The 19,055-nt window shown below is 37.6% G+C and overlaps 1 protein-coding gene across 1 annotated transcript; it reads left to right on the top strand.

The window, feature by feature from the left end:
• Nucleotides 1–2,945: 2,945 nt before the first annotated feature.
• Nucleotides 2,946–18,425, top strand: LOC139970384 (adenosine receptor A2b-like). Its single transcript, XM_071976026.1, has 2 exons — nucleotides 2,946–3,709; nucleotides 14,036–18,425. The coding sequence occupies exons 1-2, from the start codon at nucleotides 3,336–3,338 to the stop codon at nucleotides 14,742–14,744; spliced, it is 1,083 nt and encodes a 360-aa protein (XP_071832127.1). The 5' UTR covers nucleotides 2,946–3,335; the 3' UTR covers nucleotides 14,745–18,425.
• Nucleotides 18,426–19,055: the final 630 nt, after the last annotated feature.

Here is a 19,055-nt window from a genome sequence, read left to right as displayed (position 1 = left end):
GTCAACTGTTCTTCTTAAAAACGGAGAAGCAATAACCGAAGCATCCATCCATTAGGTCAGAGTTTCCCTAACCCCCCCCCCCCACGAACCCCCTGTGGGCGATAGAGTTGTCCACGAACCCCCAACTTTTCGAGACACGATCTGAATCATCATTATACTATAATACCCATAACAGTGCTTCGTAAAATATCAAGTTCATAGTGTAAAAATGTAATGAAAAATGCACGGTACGGCACTACATATATATCAACATATACGTATGGAACGCGAAAAGAGCTTGTCGATAGGTACGACTTTTGTACATTACTAAATTATATGATATATCAGATTTTAGTTCAACAAAAAGTACTCTACTTTTGACTTTCAGAAACGTCTCACGAACCCCTTGGGATGGACTCACCCTTCCCTCTGGGGGTTCATGCACCCCAGTTAGGGAACCCCTGCATTAGGTTATTCCTCGCGATGTGATAAAAACTTGCCCGAAACAGCTATAAGAAAAATAAAGTTATGTTTAAGAGAAATCCTTTTCACTGCAGCGTTCTTTCAATACAGTCGTATATGTATGTTAGATTGACGTCTTGGGAGTGGAGGGGGGGGGGGGGAGACTAAACAGGACATCAGAAAATTACTAGTACTTTATATTTTAATGTATTTATTTTATGGATTAATGTTGTATATAATTGCATAATGACAGGTGTATTGGTAAATGTATATACTTAACATTATCTGATACTGGCATTGCTTTCACTGCAATGTAAGTCCTTTTGCAAAGAAACTATGGGAAAGGAAACCAAAGGATACAATTAACTTACCTATTCGTTACGCTATGACACACGTTGAGGATTCGAGAGCAAACTCAAGACCAGTGGGTGGGGGGGGGGTACGATGATGTCACCTGGCATCCACTTCATTTGTTGAAGTCTTCACTTCAAATTACAATCTCGTTATTGTGTTACTGCAAACGGGCTGTATGTAAAATACGTACGTAAACACTGTGCTAACTACCAATCAACTTGAATATGCACAACACTGACCAACGTACAGTAAACAAACGTACATCACTCGCGGCCATAGCTTGCCACACAGTACCGTACCGTTCACAGTCAGGTACAGCTACGATTAGGTGACCACTCAGAAAAGTCATGTGAGTAATCGGTGACACGCAAAACCACTGAAATCAAAGCCCCCTATTTCTAAAAGTCTACGAGCGCCCCTACCTTTAAAGGTGGGGACGCTCGTAGACATTTCAAAATAATATAACATTATTCTTGTTATAACAATATATAACAATATTAACAATATTCACGGAGCAAAAAAAAAGTAGGACTAAGATAAAAAAATGGCAAAAAATAATCTGGGAGGTATATTTTTCAATAATTTTCAATAATGATGACGGCAAGTAGGCTAAATGTGACTACTCTGGCAGGTCTTGTTTTCAAGCTCGGGAAGTGCCATTTCCTGCAATCTGGGAGGCATTTTTGCAAAATTTTCTATATTACCTAGTTTTACCTACCAAAGGCCCCCCCCCCCCCCCGATAATTATGATAGATGGCCACACTCTGATCTGCCGTACCAATCCCAAATAGCTTCCGACGCCCCTGTATAATATATCGCATAATTGGGTCGTTCTTCGATAAAACCATCTCTTTCGAGTAAGTTCACGATAATGTGCGCGCTTTTCCCTTAAAGCATTTCAGCACGCATATGTGGTTCTCGCCACTAAAACTGATGCAGATAATTGGCAACAACCGATAATGTCGGTACCGTGTTGGAATTAACAAAGCAGCTTTTTGTGTTGTTCTTGATGCTACCCCCATTTTCGAAAAGTGATCTTTTATTCCTTTTCTTTCTGTCGTGTTTGTTCTCCGTTAATTAATGTGGGTGTGGCCTGGTCGATGTCATCTAGTACGTGATTATTTCTTCTCTCATCCCATTGTTGAGAAAGGAAAGACATTTTGGTGCCGTTGGTCATCAGATATGTCGCCCTCTATTTATCTAGGCTACATGACACTGTTTTTAGCCACATATGCTTTTCGTGTGAACAGTGACGTAAGTATTATTGTAGTATTATTATGAATCATTTATCTTGTTTCACAGTTTGACCACATTAATACAAGTGGGTAAATACAGAACGCTTCACCTGTCTTTGCCTCATTTTTGATTAGCTGGCCGTCTAGCAAGCATATCTAACGCAAGTGAGGGCAGCACAAGGGTATAGTACAATCCTACGGTAACAATAGATTTCTTATAGAATATCAACAATCACATGCAGGTGGGTTGGAATGAACTGGCAGTACTTCTCGGAAGTACCTTCTTAATGGTTGTCAGGGTAGCCCAATCTTATAAGGTATCTTCCAATAAAGCTATGAGCATTAAGCATCATCAGTGTTGCTTGAATTTCAATGTCTCTCATTATTAAACTTTAAGATGTTCTTAATTGCAACCATCAAAGCATTTGAGACACTGAGACAATAAATTGCGTAACTGAAAACTCACTTTTTGAATAATTAGGAGAATAATAAAAATCTAGAAAGGGCTTTTGAAAACTTTTAGAGTCATATTAAATGACCTCTAATGTTGAGTGAACATGACGTCATAGTCGAGTTTGTAATATCATAACCGTAGATTTGGATATGGATTATCTATATTTATCTCTATGACCGCGACCCACGTTGGTGACTTATTATACAGTTGGCATCTTACAGAGATAATGCAGTCGCATATTCATAAACGTCCAAGTTCTATAATACTCCCTTGCCTTTTTCCGTCAGACAATTTCCGTTGACGTCACACAGATTTTATTGTCTGCTAAGTTATTACTTATTCAAATTTATTTTCCGGAATTGTCACGGTAGATATGTCGTGTATCATGTTACCATTTACAAAACAACGTAAGTTTCATCAATTGATCTACAAATATGGTTTAGTATAAAGCATAGCTTGGTTTACTATACTTCTACCCTATCGCCCTCCTAATAATAAGAATTCATCCATAACCAATGGAGGTTTATATTATTTTGCATATTAGGTTCACTCCCACCAGATGCGTGACAGATCACAGGCTTCACAGCCTTGCAGCACGACTGCGCATATACATATATATATATATATATCGGGTTTCTACATGTTCATTTTTGAGGGCCTGTTAAGTACAACTCGGCGACCCTTGGAATAGAATCAGCTGCAACCTTGTTCGCAGAGTACAAGCGATACAACAACACAGGCCTATGGAGTGTATCTGACGGACTGGCATATACTCGATCAATTTGAAGATTTTTCGTCTGGCAGAACTAAGACGTTTTCCGCCGATTGTATTTTGTGAGTGTTCTTCGACCATGATGAATGATTCGTTTCTCGAATACAATGTTTCTGATCGTAATCTGATTAGTTTGGCTCTTAGCCCATTCCTCACTGTAAGCTACCTTCTGGTCTATTTACCAGTATTTATTGGAACTGTAGTAGGGAATCTGTTGGTTATCTTAGCATTTATTAGGAATGCTAGATTACGGAAAGTGTCCAATTATTTCTTATTGAGCCTTGCAGTGACTGACTTTTTCACCGGTTTACTTGCGTTGCCATTAAACCTAACTCCACGGTTAATTATTAGTCCAGCAACCTGTTTCGAGACGACGAGATTTAACTTCTTTTTACCTGCTTTCGTATTCAGTGGGTCATCCATTTATCATCTTAGTGCCATAGCTGTGGACAGGTTAGTACAACAGTATATAATTGTAAGATATTATAGACGGCTCATCAGAATCATTACCAAATTTTAACAGGCTGGGAAGATTTGCTAAAGGTTCCCAAAAGTATATTGTTTATGGACTGATGTTCTGATCCTTCTAAGGTGTTCAGACTTTATAGAAAGGTAATTAACTTACATCGATATGTTTTGTTCAGTAAGATATAGTGCTTTCTGAGTGGTACTGCATGGTAAGTTTCATTTGAGCTTTGTTACGTAAGCTTTAACCAATATTTGTATTCTGTTTTTTGCGAGAGAGTATATTCTCGAGCTTAGATGTGGGTCTCAGCTCTGGAGGGGACAGAATTCCACGCCGTTTCGTTTATCTGTACATATGTCACAATGTCGAATTTACTGAATCCTAAGAGCAGTGTCAAAAAATGAAGTTTAATAATACATAAATTTCAGTTTTACGTGGATATTATACTCCAGATATTAATTATTTGTCATAATTGGATCTAAATGTAAAGAAAATGACTGCAGTTTACATCATTTTTTTGCTAAGACTACGAGTTGTAGAAAAAATGATGACGTCAAACCAAAAAGTTTGGCACGGAGCCATGGCCACAGAAAACGATTCTGTGCGTATGCATCTCGTATAATTCATCGCCGAGTTGCCTTGTTGTGTACGTAATGTCGTATGTCATACGAACAATCAACAGACAGCAATAGCACTGCATCAACGATACTATACATACTATACCTTTCTATATTCGGTAAAACTACTTGATGTAAACTCTCACTAATATTTCTTATACATTCTTGAAGTATTTCGCTTGAATGTTAGGCGTAGGTTAAGAAAAGAAGTGGCTCTGCGGGACGAAAGCAGTTTTGCTTAAATCACGATATCTTGGCCTTTCGGGGTCTGGAATTTAAGGCACAAGTTGTTCTCAATACCGTGCGAGATTCACGAAAGTAGCCTAGCCGTAGCGTTAAGTAGTAGGACATAACGTTAACCTTACATTGCAATGTGACAAAGGCTAAGCTACATGGCAACAAGTTCGTCACCTAAAATGTTTTGGGCGGAACAGAGACAATTGCTCTGACCAGGATCTCCTTATAGAAATTTCGTGGTATTTCTTTGTTTGTCACCCCATTTGAAAACATTGGGTTATGAATAAATATAAATGGACAACTGTCACAAGTTATGCTAGGCACCCCGGTAACTAATTCTTAGTCATAGGCCTACTCGGCATATTACTTGTACCCGTTAGTGTTACTGTCTAGGCTATGAACAGTAAGCTCTAACTCTAAAAAATTAAAAGTAATAAGCTCAGTGGCAGTTACGCAAAACCTAGCTAAGATTGGTTTGGGGTGCATCGTGTACACCTAGCAAAATAGCCTAACGTTAGGTAGCCTACAAATATATACTGTGTATAACCTTTTTTTTAGTTGCATGATTTGAATCTTGATTACGGCAGTGGTAAACCTGATGTAGACTATGCCTAACAATATAGTTTAGTTTACGGTAGAAAGAAAGGATCAGGAGGGACACTCAAGTCCCCATCAAGGACCCTATAGGAGAGAGAAAAAAACTGAAGACACAAACCCTCAGTCCCGATTACAATGCTTAAAGTGCTTGTCCAAAGCATTCTTAAACCCATTGAAATTACTTGCAAGTACAACTTTTGCAGGCAAACGGTTCCACTCATTTACAACCCTATTAGAAAAAAAGTTATGCCGAATATTAATCCCACGTGTGACTTTTGGAGTTTAAGACAATGACCTCTGGTACAACTACTATTAGCAAACATGAAAAAGTCGGTAAAGGATAAATTGTCAAAACCATACACTATCTTGAAAACCTGAATCAAGTCCCCACGTAACCTCCTAAGCTCCAGTGTGGTGAGATTCAACAATTGTAACCGCCTAAAATAAGGAACACATCATTCTAGTAGCCCGCCTCTGGACCTTTTCAAGTACTTCCTTATCCTTAACAAAATATGGGTTCCAAGCCTGCACAGCATATTCCAGATGAGGCCTAACCAACTGCTTATAAAGGCTAACTACGATGTCCTCTTTCAGAAAACTGAAGTTCCTCTTGATCATACCTTAAACCCTATTACCTCTTTTAGCAGCTTCAAGATGGCAATGTTTAGAAGGTTACAGAGATGAGTCAATGTAGATACCTAGGTCTCTTTCAACAGAGACCTCCTGTTATGTTAGGCCTAATAAAATTGAGGTGGCACTGAAGAAGTCATGGGACATTTAAAGTTGGGAAGGGACTTTCTCTAATACTTTCCCAGATTATTTTCATCATCTCGGATTTGGTTTCCTAAAATTGCAGAAGAACATACAATGTACATGCTTACAAGTGAAAAATAAAAGTTATTTCCGCATCTGATATTTGTGTGCGGAAAGTGATCAGCTGAAAGTATGGGATGCCGAGAGTAACAGAAACTGCCTAGGCCAACCGTGTAGATTCTAATCGTAGTAAAAATACTACTAAAGACTAAACTTGAAGGGTAATAGCATATGAAATCAGTCTCACAAGTAAACTTCTCTTGCAGCAGCTGTACTCCCCAAACATAATGACGCATTACAGGATTAGCCTAATGAGTAATGAATGTTGCATTTTTTGTAAGTTAATACACCAATGAATTATTCATGAGCAGCAAAACAATTTCTCTCCCTGGGATAAGAAATTAGTGAAAATAAAGGTAGCCACCCACCTACTACATTTTCCATATTCTGTCCTGTATACATTGGTTAATTGAGATTTTGCCATCACCCCATGTTAGAGGCTCACCAGAAAATAGCCCAGGCTAGGCCTTAAACAGCCACTGGTCCAATTTGGTATGTAGTATGTAATGTTGGTTCAATTTTACCTACTATGTGTACTGTATCACACAGTACTCTGCACCTGTACAATGCAGAATATACCCCACGCTAGGCCTTAAATAGCCACTGGTCCAATTTTTATTTTGGTATGTAATTAATATTGGTTCGTTATTACCTACTGTGTTTACTGTGTATCAAACAGTACTCTGCACCTATACACTGTGTACAGACACAATGCAATTTGCACATTGTATACATTTGGATGGGTTTTATGGGAGGGCATCTTTCGTACGCAGTTGCCATAATTGACGTAAATCATCATAGTAGCACCGTAGTGGAACTCATATGATCATACGAACGAGTGGGAGGATGTAGTCTTCTGGTTTAATTATATTCATCCTTTTCCTACGTAGCACAACGAGGTAAATGAATCTGGAGAAACTATCACACAGTAAATACGGGCGTACGCGCGTACCATGTATGGAGGGTCATGTGATGTGTTCCAGGGTGGTACTAATATACTACTCTCCCTATTACGCATGATTATTTCACCCAACTAGTACGTAAATGTGTTTGCGTGCTTAGAGCAGCAGACGACACCCGTTACCTAGCAATAACCGTGCCTGTAGCCTAACGTGATAGCTATATTCCCGTCGAGCAGCATTAGGCTCTGTTCCATGGAGAATTCCGTGGTTGCACTGAACTAAACATTTCCCATTTCTACATTAACTTATAGCGTGTATTAAAACGTTAGGCCATATGAGACAAAGCGTGCCCTAGAGCTGTATTAATAAGTAAGATTATGTAGAAAGCCTGCCTTCATTCAAGAGAATAAGGTTGAACGTTAGCATATTAGCACTATTTCGTAGGCCTGAAGTACCAGTACCTTCTTATGCCGTTATTTCCCATGTCCGAACCGACCAATCTTTCACGAAGTCACTAACACTGTTCTCGAACTGCTACAGAGAAATATCAGTATAGTACCACCCTGGAACACATCACATGACCCTCCATACATGGTACGCGCGCACCCAATTGACATGAATCCTCCAGATTCATTTACCTCGTTGACGTAGCAATGCATGTCCTGCGAATCGACTTTTCCTGGCACAGTGTGATATTACATTACCTCTTAGAAGCTACAGGGCGGATTTTTTGTATTGTATACGGTACACTCTGTATACAGGATACAAGTGTATAAACATTAACAATAAAATAGCCAAGTGAACCATTTTCCGCAAGATTTCAAAGATTTCCTCCTCCTGTTTTTCTTGGTCACTTGGTCTCAGGCAGTCCCCTTAACCTTCGTAGCAGGTGTGGATATGTACCATATTCTGACGGTGGTATTACTGATACAGTTAACCGGTGCAGGAGTAATACACGTCCGCTGTGCGGGCAAGCAGTCCTGGGGCGTCGGCCTGATACGTCTTACAGCTTTTCAAAGATTTCACTGATTGCTTTTCTCAAATATATTTCATGTTATCGCAAAACTACGAAGACTTAGAGAGGACATGGTTAAAAAAAAATTATTACGTACGTACGTAATAATACTACGTACGTACGTAATAATTATCACGTACGTACGTGATAATTACTACGTACGTACGTAGTGTTATTACGTACGTACGTAATAATTACTACGTACTTATGTAGTGATTATCACGTACGTATTTGATAATTATAACGAATGAAGGCCTACGTATAGGCCTACACTCTAAAAACAACCTGGTGAAATTTCACCAGGAGTTGCGTTTATATGCTACCCTATATACAGTGGCGTCGCCAAGGGGGGGGGGCAGGGGGCATGTGCCCCCTGGAAAACCGAGTGCCCCCCATCTGAGATTTGGGTTGGTAAAAAAATATATATATATTTTGTTATATTCAACTCCATCATCTGAGTTGGTTTTTCATAGGGACAAAGAAGCACAGTAATTCGTATTTTCTTCAAATGAGCTGCGAAAAAATGAAAAAGTTTATCCTTGACCGTCGGGTATCGAAGTCGTAACCCACGCCATCACAACAGGTGTCGATGTTTACATTAAATGTGTCAGTGTGAGAATGTGAGGGTCCGCAGGCACCATACTTGCCTATATTTGTGGACCCATATATTAACCCTGTTGTGTAGGGGGTGCAGAGGTCATTTGAGGTCAGATGCTTGTAGGAACAAATGGCGAATGTTCACACCTGCATACTGAACCATACTCGATGTGTGATCAAACTTTGAATTGCATGGTGAGATCCCTGATAGGAGCCAATAACGATGCTGGAACCTGTTACATCTTAATAGATAATGGGAGAAAACGAGAAGGACAAGAAAGGAGTCGGGGGTTATGCACACATTAATTCAACAAATGTAGGTTCTATTGATAGGGTTAGGCATAATATCGACAGCATGTGGTTCATATCCTCTGCAAAATTCTGCGCGATGTTAAAATCATTACCTCAAAAATAGCAATTTCTGGAGATATCTTCAGATCGAATTTAGCATCAAATGTGGCACCATTTTGCATCTAGCCCATCCTCCGTATGCGATAATTTTCCAAAGGGGAGGGGGTCACCCCCTCCCCTTAGATTCCTCCCCAGGACGGCGATCCGTATCCACCTAAGTGCCCCCCATTAAATGCTGGTGCCCCCCTGTGCCCCCCAGACTGAAAAGTCTGGTGACGCCACTGCCTATTTATCCTGGTTGTTTTCACCATGCAAGTTGCCTGGTTAATGAGATTTTAACAAAATCCTGGTAGATATAACCAGGAAAGCCTGGTGAAATTTCGTGGTGAAATTTTGACACTGTCCTGGTTAATATGAATGGGTATTCACCTCATTCCTTGTGATATTAACCAACATTTCCTGGTTGATGCTAATACTATCCTGGTTAATATCACAGAATGTTCCACCCCTTTCTGGTTAAATTAAACAACATTTCCTGGTTGATGTCACCATTATCCTGGTTAATATTAAACTGATTTTCCACCTCATTCCTGGTTAAATCACCCCTTTCCTTGTTAATATGCCACCTTATTCTCCATTTAAGTTGCAATGCATTCAAATTGAGAAAAAGCAGAACATAAATTATAAAACAACATCATCAATGTTACTGATAGCTAACTTTATTTGCATCTCCAGTACTTTTGAATTTTGAGTATAAGTGAACTTTTGCAATTTAGTTTAATTAATTCCTCAAATATTAATACAATGAATTAATATAAGAAATGCAATACTGAAATAAAAATTTTGAGGACATATTTACAGCATAACCATCGTCACATGCTGAAGCTCTGATTGCTCGACATCAACTGTGAAATGTAACAGGGATACCAAGACCTTGATAAGCACTTTTGCACAAGGATTCAACTTGGAAATCACTTGAACAGTTTTCAGTACAGAACAAGAAATGGACCATATACCTGTCTCTTGAAATACTTGATCAAAGCCTCTCTCCCAATAACCTTTGTTACGACAAAATTCAGCCCTGTGTCAGTAGCGTCTTTTCTTTAAAGGTATGCTGTATTAGCCCCAAATATGCTAGATATTCAAATGTGGTCACCTTTGGTCAGAATTCTACTGTTTTTATTACAACCTTTGAGGAAATTTTCCCATTCAGTCATCTTGTGTGTCCTTAAAAATGTCTGAGAACAATTGGAAGGTACTTTTTGAAAACTTCTTGCCATTATAGCGTGCTATAATTTGGGGCATATACTGACTACCATTAAACTAGATAGGAAGGTCTTAGAAGATCTTTGTTCACATTGTTAATGATAGGGATGACCTAATACCAAATTGATTTGCTTAATTTAATTATTTACTTATTGGTAATTAATTCATATTTTTAATTTAATTACAATTATATTTTACCACTTTGCACAGACAAACCGAACATCTGCAAGACAATAATTAGGCTTCCAACGATACCATGAATGTTTTAGTAATAAGCTCATCCTTGGACCTCACATACTTGTGCAAATTATTTTAACTCCAATAGAAAGTGGTAAGTTAAGCTTATTATAATCACAAGAAAGATTAATTTGAAAAGATTTTTGAGCTAACAGTTAAGTAGTTAAAGTATAAACCAAAGTGTCCTTGAACATGAAATTTCTGATACTCCGAGCCCGAATGACCATAATTATGATCACGTTTTGCATACATCCACATGTCCGTCCGTGGACTCAGGAAGAAGCGTTTCCAAACAATTAACTAAACCGACCCCTAAATGACCTTTGACATAAAATTCCTGAGCACTTCCACAAGTCTTTTCATCACAGGCCACCTCTATGCAAGTTTCATTGAAGTTGTACCAACAGGTATTATCAATTGTGGACAGAGAGATGAATTGAAATGCAAAACATCAAATTGTTTCTCATAAAAACAGCGACAATCACATTCTTGATGTGCATCATCCAAGCTACAGACATCCTTCTACTATTGCAAAGCTGTGTTACTTGGTAGCCTCTCTCAATTTCTCATTTTCACCTCTTCCAGTTTGTACCAATCTAGGAAAGGAATGAAACAATTAAAGTATTAAATGGTGTGTTAACGAACTAGAATGAAAAGAAGATTAATCGCTTTCTTCAGTCTAATAGTTTGTGCCATGCTTTTTGAAAACCTAACCCTTACCCTAATTTAATCTTGGAATAATTCTCTGAGTTGGTCAGTCTTATTTCTGTTTGGGATTGTTTTCCACAGGGCATTTTATGTGGTTTTTAACCCTAGGCACCTTTGACATTTAGTAACCTGTTAGGTTAGGTTTGTGTGTAAAGTAGGCTAACCTTATACTAATACTAGCTGATACAATGCAGTGATTTGAGATTAGCAACTAACCTTAATTGAATTGAATTTGACGTGGTAGTTATTATAATAAATGGGCTAGCTGTTGATACAGGAGGGCTACACAATATGATTATCAACAGTTCCACGTTTATACTTTTAAAATCAATTTCAAGGCTAAAAATAAACCTCAAACAATTATCTGTAGTGTAGGGTAGTCCTGTCCTACCCTTACCTAGCCTATAAAGTGTGAGTTTAATCAGGGAGTTGTTCTAACAAATACCTTCGCCCATCTATTAGTATTACCCTGGCTATATGTGCATAGGCTGGGGAGTTTAAGTGATCTACCAGGGAGTTGCCGTAACATCATCTTGGATCGACAGCGGCAATAGACACTACACAGGCCTTATCACTGGCCTAGCACATGACCTATCCACGTGAGATTCAATGAACACAAGCTTAACGTGCAGAGGCCTACGTCTAACATACGCCAGACCTATTTATGCATTAATTGAGCCTAGGACTAATGATCCGGGAATGAGTTCCAGCACAAAATTGTGGCGGCTTAAGTACAGGCATACCCTTAATTGTCTGTCTCTGGCATTTTTGAGTTAACTAGTCTATAGGCTGCATAAGCTTGACTTCTGACTTCTTGCATGTAGACAAATGTGTTACAGTATATACGTACCGCGTACCGCCACTTCTTACTATCTTCGGTATAGAACGTAAAATGATCACGTACGTACGTAATAAATATTACGTACGTACGTAATAAATATTACGTACGTACGTAATAATTTTTTTTTACCATGTCCTCTCTAGGTCTTCGTACAAAACAGTTGACATTCAGAGAGATAAAAATGGAATTGGAAACATAATCTTACCATTGCCAATTTTTCACATTTGATCTCATTGTCAAAAAGGTGTATCAGTGTGGATGCAAAATCAAACGTCGTTTATATATACCTACATGTCTATAAAAAAAATAGATTTATAGAATATATATTGTTGAGAGGCCAAGGAAAGTTTTGAAAAGCGAAGATGGAAAAAGTGGAGTGTGGGGGAAGCATAAAATACCCCTGTGTGCTGCATGTTCATAAGTGTAGGACTAAAGTGCTTTCGAGTTGATTCTTTATTTCTAGCAATAACATCCATGGGTAAAAATATCATACTGACTTTGGTTCCGATTTTAGACCATCTGATTTGCACTGTGGGGTGAACTCCCCACCACCCTTCCAGAATTTACCACCATGAATACGTTGTCTATATAAATACATACATACGCGCACTCACACATACATACATTTTCATTTATATATATATATATATATATATATATATATATATATATATATATATATATATATATATATATATATATATATACATAATATACAATAACTTAAAGCACTTAATCGAAACGGTTTGCGTCACTACATTCAAATATGGTCGTTAATGTTTTCTACCATCCTATATAACGAGGTTCCATTTTTCTGTTCGCCTGTTTTTGATAGTTCTTCGCCTGCAGTTATTAATCTGACTTGGCAGGCAGCTTTCAGAACACAATTATTACTGAACATTGGTTCACGGTTATATATCTTATATCTTTCGATATCCGAGAAAATGCACTAAAATTCCCTCTTGGGGAGAGTTTCGACAAACAAGCCTAAATATTTGATTTTCTCCTCTGAACAAACCAATTAGCTTTCAGATTGAATATATATTGAATATATATTGAATATATATATATATATATATATATATATATATATATATATATATATATATATATATATGTATATATATATATATATATATATATATATATATGGGTGTGTGTGTGTGTGTGGGTCCAAATTGCATTTTCATAATACATTTCAATTTGTATCACAACGGATTGTCATTACCATTTAAGGTCTGTCCTGAGGAACCGGCGGCATCATCAATTTATCCTTAAAGGAGCATATTAGTAAATCCATTAAAACTCGACTGATCTGTAGATTACTAAAGTAACGTTTATCTCTCTCCCTCTCAAAAAATAGCAAGAATATTCAAACAAATGAACAAACATCACAGCGAAAACAATTATTGTGTTTATTATGATCCAAATCTCAATTTTCTCTCATTTTCATAACACCATAATTAGTCATTATTAAGTATTTACAATGATTGCGAACTAATTCATATCTACTCAATTATCTTTCAAAGACAAGTTTTACAAAAGAACGAAATCTTTCGTATAGTTTAATATACCCTGGTATTCCCCCCCCCCCCCCCAAGGATTTGCCGAGTGTTTATGTGGTTACAATTAGTAGATTGGTTCAAAACCGGTTATGTGGAATATCTACAGCCATGTAGGAAGGTATCTAGTCCATGGATTTTGTTTGTCACACACTGACGATGAAGCATATTAGTCAAAATAAGAGTACAATACACCCACAACATAAAGCATGAACCCGCCTGCGACGTCTGAGAGTGTTGGTTTACAAATCGAGGTGGGGGAGGGGGGGGGGTCAGGTAAAGGAGGGGAGGAAAGGGTGAGGTACAGAGTTTTGGGTGGGTGGGGTCATCGAGCAGCGACGATGTGGTTCTCAACGATATGTATATACGTAAAACATATACATATGTACCAGATTCGCATTATACGTTCTAGGAATCAATTGAGAAGAAATCATATGCCGGTGACGAGTAGTGGACATTATGAGAACAGCTGTTCATCATTTGACCTATTTCTTTGTCTTTTATTTACAGATTAATTTCGGTGTATTGCCCTCTTCGCTATGTAACCATCGTTACACCTCTACGAGCAAAGATTGCAATCTTCATCATATGGATCTACAATATCTTATTTGGAGTTGTACCCTTCTTGGTTCCCGGTGGTGAGGGGGACCAATGGGTTTGTGATGGCGATCATGGTGGCGACAACGACATAGCCACGGTCCTACTAGTTATAGCGATTTTCATTCCTGTGTACTTTATCTGTATGCTTTTCTTGTACGCCATTTTACTCCGGCGTGTCATGCAACATATACGCAATCACAGTCAATTGACATCACAGAATAATGATAACAGTGATGCAAGATCACGTGCTAGGGGTCTGGTTACCATGACGATCGTCGTAGGCGCATTTGGTATTTGCTGGCTTCCGACCAGTTTTCAATTCTTTTTCGAAATTTATTTTACTTATAGTGCCGTCGTTTTGATTATAGTGCAAACTGTTTGCGAATATATAGCTTTCGTCAATTCTCTGGTAAACCCAATCATTTACGCAAGACGAAACAAGGACTTTCACAGTGGTATGATGGATGCCATGAGATGCTTGACACGGAGTAAAAAGGTTAGAAGACAAAGCGGAGCATTGAATAAGAATAAAGAAATCAGTACCCTGATGGTAGATATGGGAACTAATGGGACGACTGTATCGAAGGTGTCGCATATTTCATCTCCAATGATGACATAAGAGGACAATACTATATTGTACAGTTAGCCTATGGTCCACTCTGGCAATAAGACACACCGCACCACCTTTAACTTCATTCCTGCACTGGTACATTACGTCCGTAGTATTGTTGTATTCACAGATCTAGCCCTAAATGAATTTTTATCATCAACATGTGAATTTCATATGCTGATAATAATATTGAAAAAAATGATAATAAGGCATAGAAATTGAAAGAACTTTAAACATCTTATTTTATAAAAGATATGTCACTAAGCAGCTACACTCAATGTTGTTTACTTTTAACTGTTTTTGTTTGTGTTGGGGTTGAAATGGGGGTGTACGTCCCCACCCCACCAACTAAATCCACATCGCTGATCAAGGACACCGTATGTATCTCATTATTTTGAACATTTCTCCATGCATGTTGGCTTGGTAAAGCTGTGACAAAACGAACATAAAGTGTTACTTTCAGTAAGATTAGTATATACATGGCTATTTGGTGAAAAATGATTTCAGTGTGGTAGTTGCATGATGATGGTTTGATATAGGAGTGACTTCAACTATTGAGTTCTATCATATTTTTGGGACGTGATTCTGGTTAACATTTGCAATATACCTGCAGTTCGGCATGCTTGATGATTCTGTTGAGATGGTGTACAAGTGATGGTAAGGGTCTTAAGAGAATGATTGACTGATTTCGTATATTAGAATACAATGAAATTTGAACCATCGTTAACGGTTGATCACAATCAGTAGAACATGTCGAACTATATTATGTGTATATTATGTGTATATAATATGTGTGAACTATATTCTCATTCTAATTCTAATATGTTCCATATATCGTGAAAAATACGCTAAAAATTTCTCATTGTATTTCTTGAAATTATTTGGCCTCGAATTGACAATTTGAACACTATTTTCCTTTAAGTCTCAGATTTAGCTACGGTGCTGGAATGCTCAAATAAATTAAAAAATAAAACAAAGAATTTACAAACAAAAATTACAAAGCTATGTTTTCAATGTCACCCCTCCCACCCCACTTCCATAACACACGTATAGGGATGACCGCCATTTTGGAACAGAACGGGGCAGCTAGTACGGTAATAAAATTTGTGGTTTACATTCTTGCAGGTTTTTTTTTCAGTGCGGAACATTGTGCCTGTGTTGGTCTTGCATAGCCGTGTTACCAACTTGTTCTTATTTTTATTGTTACTGTGTTGTATACATACTTCTTTTTGTGTTGCTATATGGACACAAGATGCGCTTAATATTTTAACAACGAATTTGTCCACACCATAGTGAAGATATATGTGTATAATATGGAGGATCAGAACCACTAGAAAAAGTACTTCAGAAAACTTTTAGCAGTTTTGAGCATGCTTAAATATTGGTCAAATTACCGATATCAGTTGACCTTCAAGTAAATTGAAAGGGTATAATAATGCCTGGCAGTATTAGAAAGGAGAAATGGGTGTTAAGTGGGTTTCGATTGGGTGCCATCAACGATTTATTTTTCACGAGGATGATATTTAATTTGGGGGTATTAGCCCGTTGAAATTATTTCCCCGATACACCCATATCTTGACGTTATAAACCAAAATGTTGTAAAAATGTAATGCAATCGAGCTTAATCGATCAGCAGCAAAGTCTTGGGATATCAAATGGTCCCAGCTAACACTGAGATCCAGATCTGCTCCAAATGATACTAAATGGCGTGTATTTACATGTATCCGGCGTAGTACAGGGGTATAGGCCTAATTGCAGTCTCAATTTCGTGTTGTGTAATTAGCAAGATGTATGAGTCTATAGTCCTTTTGGTGTTATTAGTTATTATGTTGTACATTTTCTCTTCAAAGGAGCCTCGTAATAGTTCTCTCGACATGGGAATAGTTCCATGGTTTGAGTGTACTGTAGGTTGTCATGCCAATCCCAACATTTATAATTATTATTACCGAATCTATAACACTGGTTAGGTATAGCACACGATATCAGTCAGAGAATCGTAATGCTATTGTGTGTACTGTTTGAAATACCAGCATAGTTCTTTCATGGTAATATAGACTCCACTTCTGGACTATATCCACTGTCCTCTTAAGTGTTTTTGAAGAGAGTTTAAGATGGGATTACGTATAGCCGTTTCTTGGACATTATACGTCATCGATCACGCATTTAAATTGACCCACAAAGGGTCAGATATATATGCAACCCGATTGCCCAATAGATAGAGATTCCAGGGTTTTCGAAGGAAAAATCTGGAACTTAATATGGACCGATAAACCTGGAATATTGACCAATAATCCAGGTTTATCAACGTAAAGTCCAGGTTTTTGAACGATAAACATGGAACCTCACTCGAAAACCTGGACTATCACCGTTTAAGTTGGATTATCGATGAAAAACTTGGATTATCGTTTGAAAAACCACGAATATCGACGGAAAATCCAGGTTTTTCACAGATAAACCTAGATTATCACTTGGAAAACCTGGATTATCGGTTCAAACCGTTGATTTTCGTCTGATAAACCTGGATCTTCGATCGATGATAAACCTGGGATTTTCGATCAATTAACATGGATTATCGTTCGGTAAATCTGGATTTTCGACTGATAAACAATGATATCCGACCGATAATCCTCGATTATCGCCGATGAACCTAGAATTTCGCGAGAAAACCTGGATTATCGGTACTTTATACGTGTAATATTTTCAAATATCTTGGAATATCCATCGATAATCTAAGTTTTTTGCCGATAATCCAGGTGCCTCGATAGATAAACCTGGAAAATATATTGATATTGCAGATTTATCCACCGTTAATCCAAGATTTTCTATCGAAAATCCAAGTAGATTGGCGGTATTCCTGAGGTTTCGTTGAAGAGTCTGGATTTTTTGACTGATAGACCTGGAATATCTCACTATTGAGCATTTGGCTTGTCAACGATATATGCTTTCAAAGTAAAAAAAGAAGAGAGTATTAATTCGGTCACAGCGAGCCGAACTATTGCTTGCTTTAACGACTATTGCGATACTTCTGTTGACGACACAATATTCCTCCTTTATACTGTGGTAAAAAATACGTTAAATGTGTTTTTTAACTTTTTTTTTTCCACATGCATTGTGTGCTATACGGTTTTGACACTTTATCAATAATGTGCTCATCAATTACAATTATCAGTTAGCTTTGTTTATAGCCTATAACAGTTGACAGTAATGGCGTTTCAAACTCAACTAAGGGAGACTTCACAAAGAATCAAATTTTCCTTGAAACAGACTATGTACAAGTTTTTTTTTCCCTCTTCTTTCTTGTTTTTTTTTTTCTTTCTTTCTTCTCCACTCTTGGTATGGACAGCAAAAAGTATGCCTGGTCTGATATAAACATCAGTGTTCCGCTCAACATTTGCATAAAAATTTAGTTAGTGTTTTAATTGAATCCTGCACGTCAGGCTCTATTCGCAGTTTGTAATTTTCCACAGGCAAATAAATGCATTATTAAGGTCTTGGCAAGTACGTGTCTGAATTGTTTCCTTGAAGCTATTCTTCATCATAGTTCTGTAATATCTCTGGTCTGAATCAAGAACTGAAGCTTTTAATCAAACACTCTCTGTTGACTATCTTTCATGAGGATAATTTCGATATAGATATTAGCAGTTCGTTAACTCTACATTCATTTAAGCAAATATTTGGTCAAAAGGTCGATTGGAGTATATGTATATATGATTAAACGGCAAGTTTTTCGTTGATTTGTGGTTCCTTGTTTTATATATACCATTCGTGCGTGGTCAGAATTAAAGTCCTGTTCGAGCCGTGCACGGCTCCTGCATGCAGGTTAACTTTTTTTTGGATTGAGAAAAACAGACAATCGAGCAATTTAGAGTAACGAATGAAATGGAAGACAAGCAGTACAAATATTTGGAAGCTTTAAAAGAGAGAAGGGAGTTACTTAGGAAAAATAATTGGAGGTTTCCCCAGACCTGGCAAACCCACCCTGCCAGGATGTACACTTATGCTAATAAAAAATAAAAATAGTTCCCGGTGACTGGACTGTTTCCCAGAGGAGGACAATTCCGATGGGGTTTCCTCACAAGTATATCATTCGCTATCAAATTAGATTCATTTAGGGCAATTTATCAGCCTGAACACTTAAAGTTGAAGTATTCAATCACCTTGTCAATCTCAAGTAACAAAGATTATTTCGTAAACCAACTTTTGTATATATTTCCCATATAAAAGCGTCTCGGAACGACAAAATTGGTAGATTTGTATAAAAACAGAGTCCATATATATATAGTTACGCGCCAGTACACGTTCATTTAATTGGTGAAAATA

Source organism: Apostichopus japonicus, chromosome 8 (assembly GCF_037975245.1).
Source record: "Apostichopus japonicus isolate 1M-3 chromosome 8, ASM3797524v1, whole genome shotgun sequence".
Taxonomy (NCBI): Eukaryota; Metazoa; Echinodermata; class Holothuroidea; order Aspidochirotida; family Stichopodidae; genus Apostichopus; species Apostichopus japonicus.
This window is presented reverse-complemented; position numbering and strand designations above follow the sequence as displayed.